Source organism: Delphinus delphis, chromosome 8 (assembly GCF_949987515.2).
Source record: "Delphinus delphis chromosome 8, mDelDel1.2, whole genome shotgun sequence".
In the NCBI taxonomy this organism is placed as follows: domain Eukaryota; kingdom Metazoa; phylum Chordata; class Mammalia; order Artiodactyla; family Delphinidae; genus Delphinus; species Delphinus delphis.
The window spans coordinates 58,721,324-58,748,618 of NC_082690.1; the positions used below are offsets into that span (position 1 = coordinate 58,721,324).

Below are 27,295 nucleotides of genomic sequence, written 5' to 3' on the forward strand. Positions count from 1 at the left end.
AGTGGACCTGGAGCCTCACAGGATTCCTCACAGATGAATCTGTCTCAGCTTGGGGCCTTCCAGTCCTTCAGGGGGCTATATTTCTGGTCCATCTATAAATATAGAAACTTTAGATTGGTCATCAAACTTAATAATAACCACCCTCACATCTACTGTACAATTTATGAAGCCTGATCCTGCCTGCTGTCTCACTGTCTTTATCCTCACAGCCACTGGATTCTTCCAGACCAGCATCTGTCCTGTTAATGCTTCCCTATCTCTTTCTTAGTTTAGTCAGCATCTAAGCCAGAAAAGCACTGTGAGAATTGAAAGGACCATTAGAGATCATTTGGATCAGCCCCTGGATTACCTAGTAAGAAGTGTGGTGCAATGGAAAGGACTTGGCTCCAGAGTCAGATAGACTTGATTTCCAATCCTGGCTCTGCCATTCCCAGCAGAGGAGACAGCCATGTTGCCATTATAATTATAACCATGTATGATAAGAGTTCCAGGTTTCCTGGCCAAGGATACATGGAGGAATGAGTAAGATAAGGTACATGGAAAGATATAAAGAAGTCACATTTGAACTGGTCTTTAAAGGAACAAGTCAACAAATATGAAGGGCATTCTGTGCAGAAAAAAAATGTGCTAAGGCCAGGAGCATGAAACAATAAGCCCAGTTTGGGGAGATACCAGCAGTGCAGTTAGGGTGAGGCTGAGCATAAGATGTAGGGAGCAGGGCAAGCTGTGTGGGAGTCAGTTCTTGAAGGGCCTTGAATGTCAGGCCAAGAGTTTGCACTTTTACAACAGTGATTCTCAAATGGAAAGTGATGGGGTCGGGAGGAAGAGAATGTGTAAAGTTTGAGGAAACAAATATAAAAAAGGATTTTATTTTTTGAAAAAACTAATCTATTATTTGATTTCATAAAACAAGCTCAGAATGAAAGATTGGCAAATCTTTTTTGGTGGGACATGGGTTAGAAAGGACTGAGCAGTCATGCTATAGACTGGGAAATTGCTCAAACTTATAAGAAAGTAATATGTTCAGATTCTCATTCTAGGAAGATGCTGGAGATTGGAGGCTAAGTAAAACCATCAACAGTGTGGCTGCATTTTATTGGTCCATTCAATTGACATACTTTAGCACCCACTGAGGAAGGAGAGAAAGAAACTCTCCTTCACCCTAGAGCAGTTTCTCTCAGCCTCAGCACTGTTGACATTTGGGCCAGATATTTTGCCTGTGGGGGCCTGTCCTGTGCATCGTAGGATATTTAGCAGCATCCCTGGTCTCTATCCACTAAATATTAGTAGCACCCCTCTCCCAGCTGTGACAACCAAAAATGTCTCCATACATTGCCGAATATCCCCTTGGAGCTAAAACCATCAGGCTAAAAACCACTGCCCTGGAGGAGTGGTTCTCAAAATTTAGTGTGTGTCAGAATCACATGAAGAGCTTATTAAAACAGTTATTGCTGGGACCTACCCATACAGTTCTTGATTCAGTAGGTCTAGGATAGGGCCTGAGAATTTGCATTTCTGACAACTTCTCAGGTGATGCTGATGCTGCCAGTCCTAGAGCCAGGTTTTGAGAACCACTGCCGTAGACAAATTCTCTACGAAACAGAGATGAAACAAGATAATGTCAATTTTGCATTACTTCCTTGGGTTCATGGAGCCCTAAAGCAGTGTTTCATTTGAGTCACAGCAATCCTGTGAGGCCTGCAGGGCAAGTATTACCAAACTTTTCCCACAAATGAGGAATTTGCAGCTAGGTGTTAATAGGTTCTATACCCAGAACCTCTGACGAGGCCAGTTGGGTTTGCATATTTTCTAAAGTTTCACCAAGTTGACATTTGTCTTCATGTTCCTGCTACAAGTATTTATCTATGTGGCATAAACCCAGATATAGACACCTAAGTAAATCCACTATGATTTGATAGAGTTGTGGCTTCTAGTGATAGAATAAGGATCAGCTTTGTCCTCTCATTTAATTTACGTTTGACTCTAAGATATGCAGACTGTTCTTAACAAAAGGATAGAAAGACTTTCTGTTTACTTCACAGTTATTTAGTGTCTGCGTTGTGCAAGTTGTGCCAGGCACACTGAGTATACTAGAGAAATAGAGAAGTTTGAGATGTTATCTTCTATTACCAGACGCGCATGGCCTAGTTAGGGAAACTAAACTAACACATAATGAGAAAACTAAGGGAAAATCTAAGGCAGAAGGTTAGATGCCAAGAGTGAAGAAGTTTAAGGGAGAGGTGGCCTAATGACTTGGGGCAATGGACTTTGAAAAGGAGAAATACGAGCTGCACCCCTGAATAGGACAGGGACAGAGCAGGGAGCAGCTTGAACTCGAGTTCTAGCCTGCAGGAGTGTGAGGCAGAAATGAACCCAGTTGGGACAGAGCCCATGTACTATAATGGAAAAAGCATAAGTCTTGGAGTTCCAATTTCTGAGTAGCTGCATGCTACTTCTTACCCTAGACAAATCACTTAAATTCTCTGACCCTCACATTCCTTATTTGTAAAACAGTAATTACTGATCTCATCTGGTTGGATGAGAATTAAACAAGGTAATGTGTTTGAAAGCATAAAACGTAAAATCCTATGCAAGTGAAGGTGGTAATAGTTGGTGTGATTTCTCCTCGGAGTAGTAAGACTGAATGGGCCCCAATTAAAGGTTTTTGAATAGAAGATTTTTGTAAAGCCCATTTATTCATGTCTATTTATCCATTCAGCATTCATTTATTTTGTGCCAAGCACTGTGCTGGGTGCAGTAGATGTAAAGGAACCAGCACAGAGTTCACATCACATCAAGGGAAATTGATGTGAAACAAACAAATGATATGGTTGAAGAGTACAGAAAGACTAGAGCACAGAGGAGAGGCCCTTAAACCAACTTAGAGAGTCAGGGAAGGCTTGCTGGAAGAGGTCACTTGCTTGAAGGTCACTTGCTTGAACCATTCCATCAGGAATGGTTAAAAGGTAGCAGAGGTCAGTGCTAGTCCAGAGTAAGGGGAAGTGAGGACTGGAATGATGATAAGAATGGTTCCCTATAAGGAGGTAGAATACTTGCTGGACATCAGAAGAGGAATCCCATTAGCCAGATAGAGGGGGAAAATGTTGTCCCCGGCAGTGGAATTGTAGTCAGAGAGGTGAAGGATGAATTGGTGGATTGGAGAGAGAGGGGCCCTGCTGTTAATAGACCAAGTGAGAGATGCTAAGGTCCTAGCTCAAGCAATGGAAGGTCAGAGGAACATAAAAGATGCTCATAATCCCAGTGAATGACCCTTTTTTCTTCTCCCCTTCTTCTTTTGCAGGAGGAATCTGAGTGAGCTAGATCAGATCCAGCAGTACTTCAGCCAGAAGCTCACCAAGCCTTTACTTCCCCTCAGTCCTCAGACCCATACTGCCACCTCGCAGTGCCAAGAGAGTCAGGGGGACCATCTTCGGCCAGGAGCCAGCAGCCTAGACCCCGAAAGCCATTGCATCCTGGAGAAATCCAATAACCTGGTGTTGCAAGTCAGCTCGTTAATCACGGGTATGGCTCAGGGCCGCTCTTGATGAGGAGTTATGGTCATGGGTACTTATTCAAAAAGCATTTGAATGTGTGCCTTCAGACAAGTCTTTATGGCAAATAGAGACCAACAGCTTTCACCATCTTTCTTACTTACTTATTTACTGTCTTCCTTTTGAAAGGAGAGACGTAGTAGCGTGGCACTGGGACATGTGCAATGGAAAGAACATGGGTCTGAGAGGCAGGGGACCCAAGTCGAGTCCTTGGTGGGTTTGTGGCACGGACTTAACTGTTTGACTCTGAGCATACCCTTTCCCTTCTTGAGCTTCAGTTCCCCCAACCAGAAAAAGGAGAATGGATTAGATGAGTTCTTCAGTGGCAGTTCGTGAACTCGTGCCACTCTATTTTCAGAAAAACTCAGCTACAAACATATTTCAGATTTTAATTCTCAGAGGCCAGAAGACTACACTTTTAGCAAGCACCCCAGATGATTCTAGGTGTTGGTGGTCCATAGTCTACCCTTTGAAAAGCCCCCTTAAGTGGTGGTTCTCACTTTGACTGTATTGATATCATTCAGGGAGATTTTTTTTTTCTTGGCCACACCGCGATCTTAGCTCCCCGACCAGGGATTGAACCCGGACCCTCAGCAGTGAAAGCACAGGGAATTCCCGGGATCGTTTTTCTCAAGCAGAATGTGTAGATTCTACACAGGAATGAATAAGTTCAGTTTTTTCTCTTTAAAGGGAAAGCAAGCCACCATGGTTGATATTAGACACAAACCTTCCTGCCCTCTTCTCCCAGATACCTAACCTTTTGGTAGCCAGGACCACAGAAGTGTACTCTGTGTTTGGCTTCCACTTACTGTTTATTGAGCCAACTGTGCCAGGCATTACTGTATCACTAGTTCTGGCAGGATATAGTGGTGGACAAAACAGGCATTGTCTGTGCTTTCATCAAGCATGCATTCTATAGTCAACCAAAGAAGCTGCCCCCCAGAAAGAAAGCATAAGAGCAAAACAGAGGGAGGCTTGTCTGGGGTGGAGGTGAGAGTGGATAAGGAGAATCCCTTTAAAGGTCATATTAAAAGAGGAGAGTGGGGAGAATCAAAGGCTTGAAGCCGAAGGGCCTTGAAGGCAAGCTTAGTAGTTTAATCTTTATCCTGGAAGAAAAAGGGGAGTTCTAAGCAAGGGGATGACGGAAGGAGAACTGATTTTCACAAGGAGAGGATGAATTTTGAAAGGAGTTACTGAATGCCTATATATGTGCTACACAATGTATGCCTATTTATCTCATATATTTTTCACCATAACGCTGTGAAAAAGGTGGTGTTTTATCACATTTTAAAGATAAACAGACTCAGGGTAGTTTGCTCGTAACCACAAAATTGACAAGTGACAGTAGAGATTTGAACCCAAGCCTGACTGGCTCCAAAGCCTGTGCTCTTTCCAGCACACCATGCCGCCTCCATTTTCTTCACAAATCTCCACAGCCTTATCATTTGGTTGATGGGTATTTCTTTGCTTTTATTTTCCAAATAAAATAGTTCTAATAGCTGTCATCAAATAGGTAAATAAGTGGATTCTCATTTTGGTTTTTAATATAGGTAATTACTGCAGTAAATGGAAGCATGAACATTCCTACCAGGACTCCCAGCTCCCAAGAATTCCTGAGCATGAGCAGATAGTCTCTGAAAGTGTTTCCACAGACGTAACCACAGCTATAAATGGATTAGATTTTGGTCCTCTGATATTAGAATAAAATGCTAGAAATTGTACCGCCTTGAATATAGTTTCACTGACTCTTGGGGGCAAATTAACTATTATCTTCAAGGTTTGTTCAAAGGTCTGATTGCAAGACTACATCTGAAACTAGAAGCTAATGTGGGAAAGTTGAGTGGTCTGGGGCCCTACCTTGTAGTAAGAGTGATATCTGTTACTGTTTAGATCTGCAGACTATCACCCGGAACTCCCAAGGATCTTTGCGTTCTCACCAAGCGAGGAGTAGAAGCAGAGAAGTCACCACCCTCCCAGATGCTCAGGACATAGCCACGCAAGAACGAAGCACAACTCCAGACCTGCCATTGGCAAGAGCTCCAGATGAGGGCAGAAACTCCCCACCTCCCTCTACTCTTGAAGAGACTTCAGGTGGAAGAGGAGTGCTTCACGAGGCCCTGGGGCACAGGGTACCCACCACAAGAATGCAGAGCAGTGAGGACACCAGGGCAGGCCTGGCCTACAGTGATGAGGACTATGAAGAAGACATCATTGAGCCCAGGGCCCTCAATGATGTCACCACCGTGACAGACAAAACTAGCCCTTGGTCCAGTTTCATGTCAGATGCAAGTGAGATCATCAGCCCTCAGCCTGATGAGGGGCAGAGGGAAGGCCCCTCTTGTCCTTCAGAGCCTTTCCCCAGAGAGGAGCTCAAGGTCAGAAGTAGCTTTCTGTCCAGCCCGGAAAGGACTGTTAACCCCCACTTGCATAGGCAGGGCTCTCCTAGCCAAAGTATTGTTCCTTGTGAGGACATGGCCTGTAAGGCCAGGATTGGAGAGCCTGCCTCAGCAGGCCCTCAGCTCAGCTCCCATGTGACACTCTCAGGAGCCCAACAGAGCAAAACCTGTGTTGGGTGGCACTCACCAAAGGCAGGCCAGGACCAGGAGCCCAAGCCAGAGGCCCAGGCTGAGAAGGAAGTGGCCTCTGATGAGCTAAGTGACTCTGCTGATAGCTCTGAGAAGCTCCCTCTACACCCAGCCTCCCAGAGCAGAAGGGAAAACCATAAGCAGCCACCCATCAACTGCCCTGACATCAGGCAGAAGCAGCAGACATCTGGGTCAGAGGTGTCCACGAAGCAGAGCATCCTTCTGTATCCTTTGGTGTTTCCCCCAGGTAGCCCCTTAAGCCATCTCTAGGCATTTTGGGTGCCAGTGCTTAGGCCAGCCGCATGAGCGTGAGCATTGTCCCCCCTCATAGAATGCACTCAGGGGCATGGGGAGCCCCTTCCTGCTGAAGACTCACCTGTACTGATCAGGTGCTACGATTCCCATTATCATCAGGCCTCTGAAGTATAATGCTTCGTACTGGGTTTAGATGTTGGTAGTACATTCATTAGCCTATCCTAGCCTGATTTATCTGATTAATCTCTGGGTATTTTACACCTGAAGGCAAAGTTCTGCATCTAAGGAATGAGACCATTAATCTCAGTTGAAATTTCAGGGGAGGATATAGAGAAAGAAGAGTCCTACCACGGATTGAGCATTTACCGTGTGCCAGGCACTTTACATACATTTTGCATTCGGCCACACAAGTCTTTAAAGTTGGTATCATTTCCATTTTGCGTGTAATGAAATGGAGACTCAGAGTTTTAGTGACTTGCCTAATTAACTTTTTTTAAGGGCAAGTGATGGGTCCAAGGGGAGGGGAAAGTGAGCACTGTTGAAATGGTCTTACCCAAGCCCCCCCAGGATGGCAGTGTTGATGGGGAGAGGGGCATCTGACATTCCCCCTCTTCCTCCTTTGAAATGCAGATGGGCATGTTATGGGGAAAGGAAACCACTTGGGACCATCAGTAGCCCTCACATCTGTAGCCTAACCAGCTGATCACATCAGCTCACCTGATATCCCAACAATAAGCAGGGGTTATTGCAGGGCTGGTGGGGGAAGCAGGCTGCCTTTGTAGTGCTTTGCAGTCCTTTCTCCACTAGAAATCAGGGGGCCTGACTTCGACCATTCGGACCCAGCTCTTACTACTTGTGTAACATCAAGCGTATAGTTTAACCTTTCTGAGCCTCGATTTCTTCACCTATAAGATGGAGGTAATAATCCCTTACCCACCAGACTGCACATTCCCAAGGAGGTCAAGGACCTTGTCTTTCTCCATGTCCCCAGACATGACACACAGAAAGGATCAGTAAATGTAGATTGAAATGAGCTATCAGTTTCACAGGATTCTTGAGAAAATCAAATGAGTGGGAACATTTGTACGTACCACACAGATGTGATTCTTGATGCAAGGCAGAGAGAAACCTGAGGGTAGGGGGTATGGGCTCAGGAGAGGCTTCAAGCGTGAAATGGCTAGAGGCTGAGCACTGAAAGCAGAGTGCCTCGGTGTTCTTTCCTGGCCTCATTCTTCCTGGCTTCTGATGTTTCTGCCTCTGCAGTCGATTTAGTTGTGCTCAGAATTTATGGTCAGTGGAGGAGCAGTCACATGTGCCAGGTCCTAAGGGCACTGCTTTAATTCGGGCCTTCCCGACTACTCATTCTTTCAAAAAGTGAGTATTGCTGGTGCTGTGTAATGACGACAGAGATTTGAATCAGACCTTACCTCGAGAAGTTCCCGTTATGAGGTAGGAGACAGGTAATGACAGTAACAGTAAATAGGCAGTGATAAATAGCCTTTATTGTTCTAAGGCATGGACAAAATGCTAGGGAACAAGAGGTGGAAGCTGCCATAACTCTGGAGGTATCCCAGAAAGAGAGACAGTAGAGCTGGACCTCAAAGATGAATAGCCATTCTGTAGGCAGGGACAAGAACGTTCTAGTCACAGCGAACTGTGTGCGCAGAGGCGTAGCCACTTGAAGGAGCCTAGCCTGTGGGCAGAAGTCACTGTGGTTAGAGCCCCCAGATAAGAGGGATGGTGAGGGGTGAAGCTGGGCTGGATCTGAAGGGGCCTTTTATATCTGGCTAAGGTACTTGGACTCTGTCTTGTTAGCAGATTAAACTTCAGTTTCCTTATCTTTAAATAAATAAGTAATAACAGTAGTTTTCTTGTGGGGTTGTTGTGAAAATTGAATTAACAATGTAAACTACCTAGCATAGTGCCTGGTGCGTAAATAGTGTTCAGTAAATGTTAAGCAAGCGTATGATTGGTCAGATTTACATATTAGAAAATTCTCCCAGTGCCTTGTAGAGGGTGGATTAGGTCAGTGGAGACCAGAAGCAAGGAGACCAGGTAGGAAACTTGCAGTAATAATGAAAGATGAAGAAAGTCTGACCTAAAGCATAGACTGTTTTATGATGAGGAAAAGGAGGAGGGATCTGAGAGGATTAGATAGGGGCAGGGTGAGAAAGAGGAAAATAGAAGTATGACTGAGAGATTTCTGTCACAAGTTAGGTCATTTACTAGGTAGGAAATAGCAAATGAAGGCAGACAGTTTGGAGGGAAGAGGCAGATTTCTATTTTGCACATGTGCCTGTGAGACGTCCAGGAGGAAATGCAGGCCCGGAGTTCAGGATGAGATCAGCTATAAAGGTAGATATCTCTGGAAACAGACAAGAACAGCAAGGAGACAGGGAAAGGGAGAGCCACACAAGACAGAGCCCTGAGGATCACCAGTACGTGAGGGCAGGGGGAGCAGACGCGCCCATGGTGGAGGTGGAGGAGGGCCGGCGAGAGAGATGGGAGCGGCAGGGTTTCGGGGAGTGGTGGTCAGCACCCTGATGCTTAAGACAAGTCCAGCACAATGTGGACTGACATGTATTCGCTGGCTTTAGCATTAGGAGGACATTGCAGAGGTGGGGATGGAAAGCAGATTTCAGTAGGTGTGAGGGAACCAGTGGTGACTTTTCCCCCTCAACTGGGGAGACAGGAAGGGCTGACATTTACTGAGTACATGCTATGTGTCAGGCACCATTCTAAGCACTTTGTATATATAATGTCATTTAATTCTCAAAAGAAAAGGTATAATTATTATATCCATCTTACAGGTGAAGGAACAGGCACAAAGTGTGAACTTTTGTGAAGGTACCATCTAATAAGTGACACAGGTTACTGTTGGAGCAAGACCCTTAGAAAGACAGGTGGTGCTGGGCTGAGCAGGGGAGCTTGGTGTTTCAGCACACCCTGGGCACCTCCCAGCCAAGCTGACTGTCAGGCTGAGTCCTCAGCAGTCAGAGCGTGACAGCAAATAGGTCCTACCTCACCGGGGCCTCTGAGGAAGGCTGAGGTCAAAGGGCTCTTTCCCTTCAGGATCTCCAACTCCATCCCCACCTCTCTGTAGAAAAATCAGGGACTTGAGCCAAAGCAGGAAATGATAACATTTCATTCATTCAGTAGATATTTATTGAACATTTATTGTGTCTCGGGTACTATGCTAGGTGACAGGAATATAATGTGAAAGAGAGCTCATCTTTGCCCTCCTCGAGTTCGAAGTCTAGCATGGAAGAACAGTGATAGACCAATTTGCATCAGAACCATACTTCGCTTATTGAACAGAAACAAATAGCCCATCAAAATAGTCCCCTCCTAAACTGAATCATTGCTTTGACTGAACAAATTTGTGGAACACTGTGTTCTCAACACAGTACTGGGTACCTCCAGAGGATATGGAGAAGTGCAAGATACAGCACCCGACTTCTAGGGCTCATGTCCAGGTGGTGGATCAGCTGTGCCTACTTATACAGAGCCCTCGTTTCTGGATGTGAGCACAGAACACCCAGGAGGACAGGCCCTCCTTCAATGCCAGGCAGCACCTTCCAGCCTAAGATGCTGCCCTGGAGCCACCTTCCCACCCCTACCCTGTCAGGTTTTGGCCAGCAGGCCCTCGGCAAGTATCACCCAGTGCTTGCTACCTGCCAGCCTCATGGGGCTCTAGGGAAGTAGTGAGGTGACTGAAGGAAATACACCGCCTCTGCCTTTGAGAAGCTTAGGGAATATTGGGGGAAACAAATTGAGAGTCATATCAGACTAAATAAGCATTAGCCGGGCTTCCCTGTGGTTAAGAATCAGTGGTTAAGAATCCACCTGCCAATGCAGGGGACACAGGTTCACGCCCTGGTCCAGGAAGATCCCACATGCTGCGGAGCAACTAAGCTGGTGCACCACAACTACTGAGCCTGCGCTCTAGAGCCCGTGAGCCACAACTACTGAGCCTGCCTACCACAACTACTGAAGCCTGTGTGCCTAGAGCCCGTGCTCCACGCCAGAGAAGCCACCACAATGAGAAGCCCGCTCACCGCAACGAACCGTAGCCCCCGCTCTCTGCAACTAGAGAAAGCCCATGCGCAGCAACGAAAACCCAACGTAGCCAAAAAAAAATTAAAAAAAAAAAAAAAGCATTAGCCTGTGTTTCAGACTGGGCACTAGACTAGGAAAGGAGGGGTCACTGTGGCTGAGATTTAGAGGAGGGTTCCGGGAGGAGGCGGGATCTGAAGTGACCCATAAGTATAGACCAATTTGTTAGGAGTTGCAGAGCCTTCCAGGCAGAGGGAACCACTTGAGCAAAGGATTCATGGGCAGGAATAAGTTGGAGGGAAACAAAGGGTTGGTAGAGGTCAGAGGAGATGCTTGTCTGGGGAAGATTTCTAGGTATTTGTGTCCCTTAACTACCTTTATAGCCCAGAGCCCATTGTGGTGCCCAACTTCTTTTTACCTCCCCAGCAGTTGGAGGCCTCCCTGCGGATGCTCTCTCTCTCTACAGCTTTGCCACCACCAGCCACAGCAGATCAGGTAAGAGGACACCTGGCCGACCTCCTGTTTCCTATAGAGTCATAATCTCTTTCATGAAAGCATACAGAATGCAGAGTGGCCCCGGCCATGCTCCTGGAAAGGCAGCAGCAGTGGTCACTCTCCAAGCTTGTGCTGAGCGTATCCTGTGGGCCCAGCAGTGGGAGGAGCTCGGGAAAAGTGAGGAAGAGCAAATGTGTTAAGAGCAAGGGCATCATCAGCTGAGACGACAGGTAGAAGAAATAGCACAGAAGTGTAAAAACAGGACTCAGCTAAGAAACACATACTGAGTGCTGTGGGAGCTCCAACTAAGCAAAGATGGGTTTGAATGGAGGAAGCTTCAAACAGGAGGTCCCACCTCGGGAGACCGTGGCAGATGAGTAAGGTCTGGATGAAGAGAGTAACAGAGTGTTAGACCTATTTGTTGTTTACAGAATACCTCGTAACTATTCGTCATGCAGCTGAGTTAGGTGGTTGGAACCTTGGTGCAAATCCTAGCTGTGCTCTCTTCTGCCTTGACACAGCACTGGACCTTTCTCGCAGGTGGCACGGAAATAATATCTGCTTCTCTAATCATTCAGCATATATTTACTGAGTACCTGTGCTGTATCAGGCATTGTGCTAGGTGCTGAGCATGCAGTAGTAAATAAGGCAAATTCCCTGTCTTAACGGAGTACAAACAGTAAACAAAAAATATTTACAAATTGTGATGAGTCCTAGATGCTCGGAGAAAGAACAGGCTTTCCCTGAGGAGGCAGTGTTTAAGCTGAAAACGATGATCATGGTGGTGCTTGCCAGGTACCCAGCACTGTTTGAAGCACTTTAGGTTAACTCCTTTAATTCAGCAACCTGATGAAGTACATACTTTTATCCCTATTTTAAGATGAGAAAACTGAGGCACAAAGCGATTAAGTAACTTGCCTCACACAGGTAGTTAAGTGGTAGAACCAGAATTAGGACCCAAGCAGTCTGGTTTCAAAATCTGTGTTCCTAACTACTGTGCTGTACTGAGGAGGAGACACAAAGCCCCTGCCTCATGGAGCTTTTATTTTATTTTTAATTCTCCTTTTTATTATTTGGGCACGCAGTTTATAAGAGTAAATGAAATCTTGGAGTAAATTTCTATTGGTTGTACAGTTGCGATGGTTAGGCTCATCTCATCTCACCAACAGTCCAATGAAGACTTTTTTTCTTTTTATTTAATTTTTATCTTAGATTGAAGTATTGTTGATTTAAAATGTTAGTTTCAGGTGTACAGCAAACTGGTTCAGTAATACATATACACATATCCATATTTTTTCAGATTCTTTTCCCGTATAGGTTATTATAGAATATTGAGTAGGGTTCCCTGTGCTATACAGTAGATCCTTATTGATTATCCATTTTGGGTTTTTTTTTTAATATTTATTTGGCTGTGCCTGGTCTTAGTTGTAGCACACAGGATCTTCGTTGCTGCGTGCAGGATCTTTCAGTTGAGGCATGTGGGATCTTTAGTTGCAGCATGTGAGATCTTTAGTTGCGGCATGTGAACTCTTAGTTGTGGCATGTGGGATCTAGTTCCCTGACCAGGGATTGAATCTGGGACCCCTGCATTGGGAGCACAGAGTCTTAGCCACTGGATCACCAGGGAAGTCCCGATTATCCATTTTATATATAGTAGTGTGTGTATGTTAATCCCAAACTCCTAATTTACCCCTCCCCCTGCCACCTTTCCTCTTTGGGAACCATAAATTTGTTTTTGAAGTCTGTGAATCTAATTCTGTTTTATAAATAACTTCATTTGTGTTGGTTTTTTTAGATTCCACATGTAAGTGAAATCATATGATATTTGTCTTTGTCTGACTCATTTCATTTAGTATGATAATCTCTAGGTCCATTCATGTTGCTGCAAATGGCATTATTTCACTCTTTTTTATGGCTGAGTAATATTCCATTGTATATATGTACCACATCTTCTTTATCCATTCCTCTGTTGATAGACGTTTAGGTTGCTTTCATGTCTTGGCTACTGTAAGTAGTGCTGCAATATATATATATATATTGCAGCACTAGTTACAGTTGCACTATATATTGATATATATCTCCAGAGAAAACCATAATCCGAAAGGATACATGCAACCCAATGTTCATTGCAGCACTACTTACACACACACACACACACATACATACATACATACATACATACATACATACATACATATCCAGGAGTGGATTACTGGATCATATGGTAGTTCTATTTTTAGTTTTTTAAGGAGCCTCCATACTGTTCTCCATAGTGGCTGTACCAATTTACATTCCCACCAACATACATTCCCACCAACAGTGTAGGAGTGTTCCCTTTTCTCTACACCCTCGCCAGCATTTGTTGTTTGTAGTCTTTTTGATGATGGCCATCCTGACCGCTGTAAGGTTGATATCTCATTGTGGCTTTGATTTGCATTTCTCTAATAATTAGCCACGTTGAGCATTTTTTCATGTGCTTTTTGGCCATCTGTATGTGTTCTTTGGAGAAATGTCTATTTAGATCTTCTGCCCATTTTTTGATTGGGTTGTTTGGTTTTTTTGATGTTGAGCTTGAGCTGTTTGTATATTTTGGATATTAATCCCTTGTCGGTCACTTCATTTGCAAATATTTTCTCCCATTTTGTGGGTTGTCTTTTTGTTTTGTTTATAGTTTCCTTTGCTGTGCAAAAGCTTTTAAGTTTAATTAGGTCCCATTTGTTTATTTTTGTTTTTATTTTCATTACTCTAGGAGGTGGATTGTGGAGCTTTGAAAAAAACAATTTGAGAGAATAATACATGCTATGAGCAAAATGTATTAGCTTATTTGTTAATTATAATAGCCAACCCCTATGTAATGCTTACCGTGCACTAGACATTATTCTAAGCATTTTACATGTGTAAACTGATTTAATTCTCCCAAGAACCCAATAAGAGGGGTACTATTGTTATCCCCATTTAATAGATGAGAAAACTGAGGTTCCCATACAGAACTTCCCATACAGACTTACAAGGTATTATAGTTTCTATTCTGTAGAAACTGAGACACATAAAGGTTAAGTAGGTTGTCACCTACCCACGGTCTCCCAACCAGTATGACTGCAAACTCTGTGCTTTCCGTTGCACCACTTTAAAATCATGACACTTGGCTTACGGTATATTTTTCTAGCTAATTTGCCTTCTTTATATAGGTTTCATTTTGCAGTTAACGTTTAAACATTTTTTAATGCTCTTCCAGGGCCTACTTTGATGACAGATGGGGTCAGTCCAGAAGTATCCTGGGAGCCTAGGGGTATAGTCCTAAAGAGAAGCCATAAGATGTCTAGTTCTTTTACTGGTTTCCTTCCCCACTTCTCCCCCAGCTTCCCCAGCATCATTTTGAGGACACCTCATTTCTTTGGCACATTGATAAGTGTAAATTCCCACACATCTCAGTTTTTATCAAATTTGTATTCCTGTCCTAGAGGAGGAGAGGTGCCAGTCCCCACCAGAAGCTCTGCATTTCCGTGGCCTTATTTCTACTCTGGTTCAGGTCACCAGTTCATCTCCTTCTACTCTGCATCTTCCTTTGCATGCCCCATGTATTCACGTCAGCACTTATGCTAGGGTAGCAGGGCTGTGTCCAGCACCAAGCACAAGCTTTTGAACAAGACATCTATGATATGAAATACTGAATCTGCGACGTGGCTAAGTGATCTTGGGCAAGTGACTTGACCTTTCTGAGTCTTGGTTTTTTTTAAAGTAACATCAGGCTAATAGAATTCTTACCTAATAAGAGGTGACAAGAATTACCCTAGAGGAAAAACGCAGACACTGTTAGTTTCCTTTCCCTCTTCCCCTCCCAGCCAAGTGGGTGAGATGTGCCTTGTAGGAAGGGAGGTCTGTGAGTCACTGTGTCTGAGCTGTCAGCTCTCAACTGCCAAATGGAACTGCTGTTCCTGCTTTTGTGCTGTTCCTGCTTTTGTGTTTCTGCCTTCATGATGTGCCAGCTCCTGGGGGGACTTATTATCTTTGATCTATTAAACATAAGATACAAAGGGTGGGAGAGGGATGTAATAATGTTTACTTCAGTTAAAGGGCAAGTCTAGTTTTGAGAAGATAAAGTCTCATACACTTTGTAGCCTTTTCTCTTTCTTGCCCACAGCAAAACTCCATTGTTTGTCTGCTGCTCTCAGGAACAGCTCCCTCCTCAGGACCTTATTCGGGGTCCTAGTTAGGGTAGCCAGTCATCACAGTTCACCCGAGCTGTCTCATTTTCAGCATTGAAAGTCCCACGATCCAGGAAACATCAGGGTGTTCGTTGTCCTCACTGGTGATGAGCCTTTCTCACTACTTGATGTGTTTGTAGCAGCACGTTTTCTGCAACTTATGCTCTTGGCTTCATTCCTTCTTCACACCCTGGTCTCAGTTTATTACCATTTCCCTTCAGCATGAAGAACTTCCTTTAGAATTTCATGTAGTGCAGACCTACTGGGAGCTGATGCTCTCAGCTTCAATTGGCTGAAATGTATTTTGCCTTCATTTTTCAAAGATACTTTTTCACTGGATATAGAATTCTAACTTGAATTGTGTTTGTTTTAGCATTTTATTCATTCATTCATTCATTTTTAATTTTGGGCACGCCGTGCAGCTTGTGGGATCTTAGTTCCCCAACCAGGGATTGAACCCTGGCCCTCAGCAATGAAAGCTCCACATCCTAACTACTGGACGGCCAGGGTATTACCTGTTTTAGCATTTTAGAACTATCACTCCACATTCTACTGACCTCCATTGTTTCTGATGAGAAGCAGTTATCATCCTTATTGTTGTTGCCCGGAATGTTATGTGACCTTTGTTCTTTGGCTACTTTTAAGATTTTTTTCTTTGGTTTTCAACAGTTTGACTATGATGTTCACAGTTGCAGAGGCTGGGAATAGGATGGGGGAGGAAGAGCACATAGGTCTATTCAACAGTATTAACAATGCTTTAGTTCTTAGGTTGGGTTGTGGGTTTATTGATGTTCATTTTTATCATGCTTCATAATTTAAATATGTTAGTATTCTTTGGTATATTACACCATGAAATCACAAAATCGTATGTAATTTAAATTGTAAGAATGATTGAATGGTGACAAAATGGAGACACCAAGTCCTTCCATAGATTTGGCTGTGAATATGGATCAGAAGTATAGGATAGCGGGTGGGGTAGCATCTGAGATAAGGTAAGTTTTTTTGGTTTTTTGTTTTGTTTTTTTTTATTTGGGAAAGGCTTCAGCTTTTTCTGTACAGCAGTGCAGTGACCAGTAGAGAAAAGAAGAAGGGAAGATGCAGGAGAGGGAGAGAATAGAAAGACTAGTCCCTGGATCCAGAGCACATGTGGAGATATTAGCCTGTTGAGAAGAAAAAGAAAACTCACCCTATAGCATACAAGCATACAGGCAGACAGAGAAGATGGGTGCTAAAGCAGGTAGGATTAGATTTGGTGATAGAGTTTCCCATTTGATGGAAGCTTCTATTTTCTCTTATGTCCATTTATTTATTTATTTATTTTGGCCATGCCATTTGGCATTCGATATCCTAGTTGCCCGACCAGGGATCGAACCCACACCCCTGGCATTGGAAGCACAGAGTCCTAACCACTGGACTGTCAGGGAAGTCCCTGTTTTCTCTTCTGTCTTCTATTTGTGGTTATGTTTCAGGCACAGTCAACAGCTCAAAGTGAGAGGTGGGCAGGGGAGGGCAGGAGCCTTGTCCTGTACCCCCAACTTGAGGATTCCATCTATTTTGCCTCTTCCTAAGGCTCTGAAGGCTGAAGAGGAGCATTTTGAGAGGCTGACTCTTCTCACCCAGTGTCCTGGGACAGCTATACTTAGCTCACCTGGCTCCACCACAAGATCTAAGGGAAGGCCTAATCCTTCAACCACACTGAAAAATGCACCTGAACCCAGGAACCTCCCAGACAGTCTCCATTTCTAGCATTTGTGAAACAGGTGTTTTCCCCTTTTCCCCACAGTATAGTGGATACAGTTCTCTGTGTGAACTTCGTCAAGTCTTCTGATTTTTCTGAGTCTGTGTCATCTGTCAGATGGGGTGATCAGGCCTCAAAGCATGGTTGCACTGAAGAGCACCAGGTGTCACACAGATAGGGTATAGAGGCCAGCTCTCAGCCCCCCTTCCTCATGACTGTTTCATCTTCTGGTTGTCACCTCTTCAAGAAGCAAAGGAGGGAGGAGGATGGCGGGTCTAGCAGGACCACTGAACAGCCATCCAGTGGCACCTTTGAAATTCCTTATGAATCAGTCAGGTTCTGCTGCCTCTGCTTTCTCTTTCCTCTTTGTGATAAAGTAACTCTTCAGTGGGACAGCTCCCTAGTTTTATGTATAGTTACTTCTGATTCTGTTTGCTTAGCTGCCAGGGGCAAACTAGTTTTATCAACTTCTCTAAAAGGGGAGGTCGAGGATGAGATAGCACTAATGTACATGTTGTTTTCCCCAGACTTATGTCTTCTGCTCTTGTAGATGTTTCTTTGGGGAAATTTCAACCACTTCAATTATTTCAGTTATTATTACAGTTTGATGACTCTCAAATCCTTATCTTCAGTCCAGACTTCTCTGCCATGCTGCAGACACACATGGATCCACCTACATCCTAGAAGCCTTTACTTGATGTTACAAACAATTCAGCACATCCAGACCTTGAGCTTGTCATCTTCCTTTGCACACCCCCTCTACCGCCAGCGTTCCTTATCTCAGTAAACACGACCATGGGTCGGGTAGTTACCCCTGCCAGAGCATGTGTGTCGTCTTCCCCTCCTCCTACACCTTTATCCCCCACAACCCACCATCACCAAGGCCTGTGAATTCTGTCCCCTAAATATCTTTGAATCCACTCACTTCTCACCATTTCATTATCTAGCCCCAGTTGTTTCCCCCATAGCTGTTTCTAACTACTCTTACTCACAGCCACACTTTCCCACCACCATGTGTCTCCATACTGAAGCCAGTGTGACTGGCCACTGTAATCTGACTCTTACCCCACTCTACCACCGGAGGAGGGAGGGACTCTTCAAGGTTGTCAAAATCCAAAAAAAAACCCTCCATATTCCTAAACCAGTTATTAAATCTGAGTGCCCAGTTTCTTTGATCTCTCAGCGGCATGTGACACAGTTGATCTCTCTCCTGTAAACATTTTCTTCACTTGTTTCTAAGGCATCAGTGCTTCTTGGTTCTCTTCTTCCCTTGGTGGCAGCTCCTGCTCAGCCGCCTTTGCTGGTTCTCCTTCATTTCCCCTACTTGTTAATAGGGGTGACCAGGGTGTGGTCTTTAGACTTCTCTATTTACACTTACTTTCTAGATGATCCTGTCTGATCTCAAGGCTTTAAATCCCCTCTATATGCCGAAGACTCATAATGATTATCTTAGCCCAGACCTCTCCTCTAACTCTAGGCTCGTATGTCCAGCTGCCTACTCAATATATCCAAACTCAACTCCAGATTTCATTCCTCAGCTCTGTTCCTTGGTCTTCCCCATCTCAGTTAATAGATATTCTATCCTTCTAGTTTAGTTGTTCCTGCCAAAACCCTTGGAATCCTCTCTGATGCCTTGATTTCCAATCCACCAGGAAATTCTGGCAGCTCTACCTCTAAATTCAGATCCATCCACTGCTCACCACTCCCACCACTACCTGGTCTAAACTGTCATCATCTCTCGCCTAGATTGTTGCAGGAGCCTCCAAACTTGCCTTTCTGCTTCTACCCTTGCCCCCATTCCCCATATAGTATCCTGTTAAGTTTTTAAGACGTTAAGTAAATCATCAATAAATCATGTGACTTCTCCACTCAGAACCCTCCAGTAACTTACCATCGATGACTAGGAGAGCCCGAGGTGGGTCTGAGGACAGGCAGGCCAGAGAGTAGGAAAGTAGTTTGGGCCTCAAACTTGAAATGTACATCTTTCAGCAAATTACAAAGCCAACAGTCCTGAGCTAGGTGCAGAAGTAGACAGAGAAGGAGCTGTGGTCCTCTCCCCCGCCAAAGCTTACAGTTCCCCAGGGGACTAAGCTTTATATGTAAGTTCCACCAACTCCACCAAGCGCCCGTTGTGCTTAAAGTGCTAGACGTGGTGCCATGGACCCTCTTCAGGGAGGTCACAGTTCCTTGAGAGGCACTGGCCACCAAACCACTCACTAACTTTCTCAAATGACATTAGCCTATATTAGCACTTAAGTAAAACAAAACAAAGAGAATGCGTACAGGGAAAGGAAGACAGAGCCATGTATGGTGGCATGAGTAGAATTCAGCAAAGATGAAGGAAAGGCTTTGAAGGCTGTGGATTTGGAGAAAAGAAACCTTTCAGAGAATCAACAGAATGTGGTAACTGGGAAGTACAAACAGGATGTGCTAGAGAGGAGGTCAGAGCTGGGGAGAGATCAGCCTGGACCAAAGCAGTCAGGATAGGAATCAGAAGTAAAGAGCAAGAATCAACCTGTCATCTGAGCTCCTGGACTAACCACAGGCCTGGAGCCAGATGCTACTGTTCATGAGGAGTGTGTGTAGGAGGCAGGAGGTCGGCAACAAGGCCAGGCACAAGTGTCCCCTTGAAAGCCTTGAGTTGTCCAACTCCCACCCCACCTTAGAGTTCTCACCTCCACTTGGCCAGACCACAGTGTTTCAGACATCATCGGGATCGAGGTGCTCCAGGCAGCTGGGGAGCTGAGTCAGCAAACCTGGTTTCTTTTTTTTCTTTTTTTTTTTATGGCTGTGTTCGGTCTTCATTGCAGCGCGCGGGCTTTCTCTAGTTGCGGTGAGTGGGGGCCCTTCTCATTGCAGTGTGCGGGCTTCTCATTGCAGTGGCTTCTCTCATTGCAGAGCACGGGCTCTAGGCGCACGGGCTTCAGTAGTAGTGGCGCACAGGCTTAGTTGCTCCGTGGCATGTGGGATCTTCCCGGACCAGGGCTCGAACCTGTGTCCCTTGCATTGGCAGGCGGATTCTTAACCACTGTGCCACCAGGGAAGCCCAAACCTGGTTTCTTGCCCTGGCTCTGCTTCTGGCCTTCTGAGGTACTGAACAAGGTCTGAGGAGGCAACACGGACGTAATTTGTGGCTATACGTCCCTCTTCTCTCCTACCAGGCAGTTTTGTATAGCGGTTAGGCACATGGCCTCTGAATCCAGACAGCCTAAGTTCAGAGCTCAGTTTTGCCACTTTCTAGCTGTGTAACCTGGTGCAAGTTACCTACCTTTTCTGTGCTTCAGTTCCTTTATCTGAAAAATGGGTGAAACAGTACCTGCCTCCTAGAGCTTGTGTAGGGTTAACCGAGTAAGATGTTAAGTACTTAGAGCAGTTTTTAGCACATGACATAGTAGGAACTATATGAATGTTAACTATTGTTATTTTTATCATCATTATTATTGAGACAACTTCCCCTCTTGTGCTGTTACATTCTGGGGGGACTAGTAGGGATAGGGACATCATCAAAAGCTTAGCACCAGGCGCAGGGAGCCGCAGGGACCTGGGAAGTTAGACCCCACAGGGCAGCCCCAGGAGGATGGAGAGCATTGCTCAGGGCCCTAGCAGTTGATTGTGTGCTCAGTTCAGACCCTGAGTTAGAGACCCAGGATGACCCACTGCCCCCACCTAAGGGTGGTAGAGCCCTAGCCTCAGAAGTCCGTGGCCTGCCTGCCTTTGAGTCCTGAGGCTGCTTCTTTTCTCCCAGGAGCCCAAAGAATTCTTCTGTCTCTTGGTTTCCCTTCCCCAAGCCCAGAGCCATCTAAGAGAAACACAGTCTTGGTAGAGGAGCCCAGTCCTCCATAAAATCACCAGACCAGATGTTTGGAGTCCAAGAGAAGTTCCTGAGCCTGGTGTCCTCTTCTCACCCTGTGGTCCAGGCCTGATGGCTGAGCTGCCCATCGTGGGGCAAGAAGCCCTGACCTGTTACCTCACCTCTTTTAGCTACCAAGTCCCTAGCCCTCTGCAGAGACCCAGGAGGAGTCCCAAAGGTCAAAGAGCTTCTGATTCAGGCCACACAAAGCTTTGAGGAGGAGATGAGCTCTCTGGCCAAGGGTGTACAGAAGTCAGGGGAAGCAGCCAGAATTGGCTGGTGCCCACCTTGGCCCAGATGCAGTTTGGCCGGCACCGCGAGGGAAAGGGCCTGCGGGTCTGCTGGGCAGGTGCTAGGCTCAAGTTGCCTGAGCGCTGAGGCCAGAGTCTGGGAGGAGCCAGGAGTTCCAAGAGTGTCTCTTTAACCCTTCCCTCTCACTGGCAGGGAGTGGGTTCAGAAGGTTGAAGAGTCTTGATCTAGTCTGGCGTCTTCACGGAGCAGGCTGGGAGACTGAGGCCCGGGCTGAGGGGTGACACAGGCCCTGCGGAATAGGCCGGTTGTCAGGGAAGCCTTCTCGGAGGAAGGCAAGGGAGGCATCAGGGGGTGGGGAGGAACAGAGGCAGCATGTAGGTAGTGAGAACCACATGACCAGAACTCTGAGGCAGGAATGGAGGGTGAGCTCAGAGCGTGGAGCCCAGCCATACTGCAGCTGGGTTAGGTGGTCAGATTTAGGATTGGCCTCTCAAGGCTGGGCACCTGGTCTGCGAGTCTTATCCTCGCTTCCCCCCTGCTCTTAGTTGCAGCTGCTGAGTTTGCTACTCTCTTTAGCACAGGGAAGTCCTAGTCCCAGCCTTTGGAGAGGACTCTGGGAGGGGAAGGCAGCCAGCCAGCCAAGTAGGTGAAAGTTGAACAAGGCAGGCGGCTCTAGGGAGCCTCACTCATCTCTGAAGCAGCCATCTGTTGGCAGCCCTATCCTAGCCAGCCAGAACCAGCTGGCTGTTTACTTTCTGTTTTCAGCTTTTTGGAAAGTTTTGCTTCCAGCCCCTGAGGCAGTGTTTATGTCATTGTAAGGGATCTGCTCTGGGGAAGAAAACAAAACTTCAGACCTGATGCCAGGCCCAGGGGCTCAACGGGTGGGGGGCAATGGTAGGGGGAGAGTATGGCCAGTCCTGGCCTAGCCCTGGGCATCCCTCTGGGGGTGCTGTACCCCACTTCTGCTCCAGCTGAAGTGAGGTCTCGGAACAGCAGGGCTTCATTTTGCTCTCCGCAGCTGGTGTCTCCAGCTTATTTAGCCCCTGTGCTTTCGTATCTGGCCAGAGCCTTGGTCACATCTGAATTGTATTTCAGCTTCACGGTAGACCTGGGGCAAAGAGGCAAACAAGTTCTCAGCTCCACTTGGTAATGAAGATACTGAGACCCAGAGAGACAAAGTGTCTTGGCCTCAAGCAAGTGGGGCAGTTGGGCTGGGCCACAGACCAGTGTTCCTTCCACTCCACCCCACTGCCTCCCCTCTGAGAAAGTCCCAGGGACACCCAGAAGCAGGGGTAAATGGGGGTGCCTGCACCTACCACCCTCCTGGAAACATGTGGTCTATGTAGGAATATCCATCTGGGGACTAGATGGAGGGAACCCAGAACACAGTGGCTTGAATCAGCTCACATTTCGAGGCCAAAGAAGAGGGCTGGAGCCTCCTGAGAGAGTGTTTGGAGAAGATGCTATCACAGGGAGCTGGCCAAAGAGGGAGCCATGGGCTGGGGTAAGTCCCTGGGTTACAGGGTGCCTCCTCCTGTATTACCTGCTCGTCCTGATCTGTTTTCAGATGAGGAAACCAAGGCCCAGAGAGGAAGTGACTTGCCCAAAGCCACTTGGCTAAGAAGTGGTAGAGCCAGGACTAGAGCCACTCCCCCACCAGGGTTAGCCTCTTGGTGTGAGGAACCCCTGGAAGCCCTATATTTTCCTGCCACCACTGCTCCTTACTCCTCCCCTGATGCTTTATTTTCTCCCTGCTGGAGTTCTGCCTTTGACATTGAAGGCTCCTTTGAGACGTCTGTCTCAAACAATAGGCTGAGAAGCCTGGGTGTCCAGGTGCCCAGAAAAGAGCAGGTCCCCATATTTGGAAGTGGGAGAAGTTAATAGGAGAGCTGGATGGATTTAAAGGGACAATCAGAGCCCCTCATATACTGCCAGGCTTAACACCCAGACCACAGTAAAGCCTGTTCTGTCCTTCACCGCAGGACAGGGGTCAGCCCCACGCCCCCCGATCATTGGAAAGTCCAAGAGGAATATGGTCAGTTCCTCCCCAGACATTCAGGAACTTGAGCCCCTCCCTTGCTGGGTTTGTCTTCCGCTCTCCATACCTGCAGTCAACCAGTCCCATACCCCTGGCTTTCCCAGCAAATAAATTCCTTCTCCGCACCTTTGCTCAATCTAAGACTCTACCTGGAATATCCTCTCTCATACTCTTTGTTCAGATTCCACCTTCATGTTTCAAGTCCGTCTTCTTGAAAGTACCCTTCCAGGGACTTCACCCCACGTATGACACCCACTGTCCAGACTCCAAGGCCCCTGCAGCCCCTCAGTCTGATGGTCGTGCTTCCACGGGGGCTCCTCCTGCCTCCCCAGGGAGGCTGAGGCTCCTCAAACCATAAGCTATGGTGACAGTTTGCTGGTGCCCCCAGAGCTCCAGCAGGAGCATGGGAGTATTTTCAGAGGAGTGGTGGGTACATGGAGGGGTGTCCCTGCGTGGGCAGCTACACCTCTGCCCAGCCCCACCAAGGCTGTATGTCTCAGGATAGCAACCCTGACGAAGAAAGAGACTTTACTACTAGTCAAGATGTTTTTTAGACCCTTTTGAAGTCAACAAAAGCCACATGCTGCTGGCCTTCCACAGCTCTGCCCTGCCCAGTACACAGAGCCAAACCCCGTCCTGTCCCCGGGCCTGGGCCATGCAGGTAAGGCCCCCTAGGTGGCTGGGCCCAGGTGTGGGTACTGCAAGGTTGGCTGTGGCTGGTTCACAGATGTCAGCCCAGCTAGCAGGTGCAGGCCTGGGCTCATGCTGCCCCTGCAGTGGGTGACCTCACCCCACACACAGCTCTGCTGAAACCCTGCGCGTCTCAGATCCCACCTCTGCATGAAGCCGCCCTTTCTGAATGAATTGCTCTTTCTCTGTGCTCCCAGGCTCTAAGCTTCCTCTTTGGGATTGCTGGGTAGGTCAGCATTCGTCTCCCCTCTAGCTTGAGCAATCACTGGTTCTGGAATGAATGAAAGAATGACTGAATGAGATATTTGCTGCAAGAGGCAGTCTCCTCCCCAATTAATTTAAGCCTCTGGTCACCGTGGCTTGACCCATTCACTGGTCTATCAGCTACCAAGCTCCCATCTTGGACCTGTCTCAGTGGGAGTCACAAGCATCAGAGACAGGCCATGCCCTGCAGGAGCATCCAGTCTGGAGGGAGAGGGCCTCAGGCAGTGGCTGGGTGGCTGGCCTCCCCAGCCTGAGGCATTATGGGGTGCAGGTGCCTCCCATGTTTTGAAAGGAAGAACAAAAACACCAGGACGGGGTGGGTTTCCTTTCTCCCCTTTTAGCCTAGGCCTGCCTGGAAGATGGGGGAGCTGTATGTACTCACCTCTGCTGGGCATGTCCAGCCCCTAGCTCCGCTTTGCTCTTGGTTCTCCAGCAAAGAGAACCTGCCTGTGGGCTGTCAGCGCTGAGAGCTTGTCAGGTTGTATGCACTCCCTTGGCATTTAGAATTCCAGACTGGCAGGGACCCTCAAGGTTGCCTGACTTCCATTCCCCCTATCACTTCCCGGCTACTATTCTAATTCTTTGAATAGCTCTCTCTGTCTCCCCAGTTTAACTCTGAGCTATGGAGATTGAGAACTGTTCATCTCTCTCTCCCTCTCACAGTAGGCAGTAAGAAGGTTAAAGAAGTGAAGGAAAGAAGGAATTACTGAATATTGCTGATCCCACAAGCAACTCTACTCCCACAAGCAATGGGCCTCAGTTTCCCATTAGCAGAATTACTAAGGGGCAGGGAAGTAGTCTTAATCCCTAGGGTCTCCACCAAGCTGATTCCTGGGGCATAGGGAGTGGTGCGTGTGCTTTCAGTATTTGGGGACAGGCTGCACGCTGTGGAGTCAGCCACGTTTGCCTGTCGGGGCAACTCCCATGTCCTTTCAGCACTGCCTCTTCCTATACCAGGCCTCCACCTCTTCCCTGGGGCCTTGCTGTCAGCCACCTGCCTGGGGTGGCTTTCCTGTATCCTTTGAGCTCCTTCAGGGCAGGAACCTGGCACAGAGTAAGCACAGAAACAAGCAAACAAAAGGGTTAGAGGAGCAAATGGGTGAGACATAGAGGAGTCCAAGGACCACGACGTCATAACCCAAATGCACACACCGTAAAGGGGAAATTCGTGATACCCAGTCAGCCCAAGACAGGGAGATGTTTGGTAGCAGGGCTGTGGGTATGTGCTTCATGACACCTGGCAGCTCCAGGAACTCCCCAGGGCCACACAGATAGTGTATTTTTCACCAGCATCTTCTCCCTGGCAGGGTCACACATGGGACAGTCACGCTTCGAGGACAAATGACTTGTCTAGACACATGCAGCAAGAGAAGGAATGTCCTGGAGGAGACTGCCCCTCCTTCTCCAGAGGCATAGAAGGAGTCTGAACAGGGGTTTACATCTTAGGTCTGCTACTCCGAGCTGTGGGACCTTGAGTTTATTTCACCTGAACTTTAGTTGCCTCATCCATGACATGGGAACCATGTACCAACCTATGGGGTCGAGGCGAGGGTTAAACACACTCAGGTATGTAAAGTGCTTTGTAAATCAGTCAGCTCTATACCAGTATTAGCCAAAGGACCAAAAGACGAGAAGAGTCAAAGTCATCTCTAGGCAGTGCCATGTGCGCAGTGCTAACCTAGCTGACCTCCTCTTCTCCAGGGCAAGAGCGAGACCACCGGGGGAGCCCTGTCCCAAAGGCCTTGTCGTCCCAGACCTAACTCGCTGCCTCCCAGCCTGTCTGAGGAAGAAACTCGCAGGATTGCACGAATATTTTCTTCCCGATACTCCCAGAAAGACTAATGCAGCCCAAGATACTGAGGGAAGGACCACCCACCCACTCACCCTCAGCCTTGTCTGGCCTCCCTCAGGGCTGTGAAAGCCCTGAAACCACCACCAGCCTTGTCCCTGGACACCAGTCAGCCCAGACTAGAGGAGCGTCACAGACCAGCCCAGTGTCCACTTGCCAGGACTTCAGCTTCCTCCTCGGATGGTGAGGCAAAGGCTAGAAATGGTGGATTCCAGTGCCCAAGTGGCCCACCCGTCTTTTGACCAAGGGACCCAAGCGGGCATCTTTCGGCTGGGAAACTCCTCCCAGTGTCCTTGACCAGAGCCTCCTGCTGACAGGAGCCTACCCTCTGCCTGAATATGATAGGCCCTTTTGCCTTAAAGGGGTTGGGGAGGGTGGGTGGAGATGTTGTGCCTCGCGCATAGCCAGGGAAATCCTGGGGCCGACCTCCAGTTCATTTGCTTGGGAATAAGGGTATTTTATAGATAAAATTATTTTTATGCTGTGTTGAAATAATCAGTAGGAGAGGAGGGGGAAATTATCTCCTTCAAGCTTTTTATCTGATTGTCTGAAACTCTAACCATGCTTTTAACTTATTGTTTTTACCCAGCTCTGAAGGTCATTGTTCCTGCCTGTGTTTGAATAAAATCATATTGGTATTTGTATTCTGTGCACAAGTGTTTCCCGGGTTGGCCACTGGACTGCAGTGTCAGAAATTTGCTTGTGCTCTGACAGCCAGAGAGAAAGCTTTGCAACCATACAATCCCTTGGAGAAGCTCATCTGGAACGGGGGGTCCAGGGTCACCATGAGACTTCTGACTCCTCCGAAGATTAGGTTGATGCAGATTAGGGTGACACCTAGTATTTCCTTTGCTGGTACCTCAGATCTATCAGCACAGTAATGGGGCTCATGGCACAGGCCTGCTCAGAATGCCCCATCTCTCTGGGATGAGCACATAGCTCTGGCTTAGACTGTCAGACTCCAAACATTCGAGCAGCTACCATAGAAAGGGCCTGTGGGGGCATTAGAAGGGGGCAGAAATGTGCAGAGTGGCTGGGAGGGAACTACCTGGAGGGCCCTGCTTTCCACCCCCAAGCATAGGTCATCTCAGTCCTCAGAACAACTCTATAACCCACATCTTATGATTCCCGTCTTATAGTTAAACTGAAGCTCAACGAAGTTAAGTGACTTGCCTCTGTTCATGTACTTAGGAAGCAGATCACACAAGACACCTCCAGACATGTCACAAGGCTTCTGCGCCCAGGATACAGCCAGTTAAGTGCTTTGAATTCGGGGAGTTCATGGAGGAAACCATGTGGGCTGGAGCAGTCAGAGAAGGCTTCCTTGAAGAGCTAAGTCTGGGGGTGAGACCAGGGAGGAACCAGCAGGGCATGCGGGCCACGGTCCAGCTGGGGAGAGAGCAGAGACGGGTCCGGCTCTGCCACTTCCCGATAGGTCGCCTCCGGCTTGACTGCGCAAGCCTCTAT

The 27,295-nt window shown here is 47.1% G+C and overlaps 1 protein-coding gene across 2 annotated transcripts in view; it reads left to right on the forward strand.

Moving 5' to 3' along the window:
• Nucleotides 1-26,489, forward strand: part of C2CD3 (C2 domain containing 3 centriole elongation regulator) — a 128,398-nt gene extending 101,909 nt beyond the window's left edge. For both annotated transcript variants that reach the window (XM_060018288.1, XM_060018289.1), the window contains 4 exons: nucleotides 3,302-3,522; nucleotides 5,442-6,360; nucleotides 10,831-10,942; nucleotides 25,681-26,489. In XM_060018288.1, the coding sequence (XP_059874271.1) occupies nucleotides 3,302-3,522; nucleotides 5,442-6,360; nucleotides 10,831-10,942; nucleotides 25,681-25,821 (1,393 nt within the window). In that variant the 3' untranslated portion in view covers nucleotides 25,822-26,489. The remainder of the gene's footprint in view (nucleotides 1-3,301; nucleotides 3,523-5,441; nucleotides 6,361-10,830; nucleotides 10,943-25,680) is intronic.
• The last annotated feature ends 806 nt before the right edge of the window (nucleotides 26,490-27,295 follow it).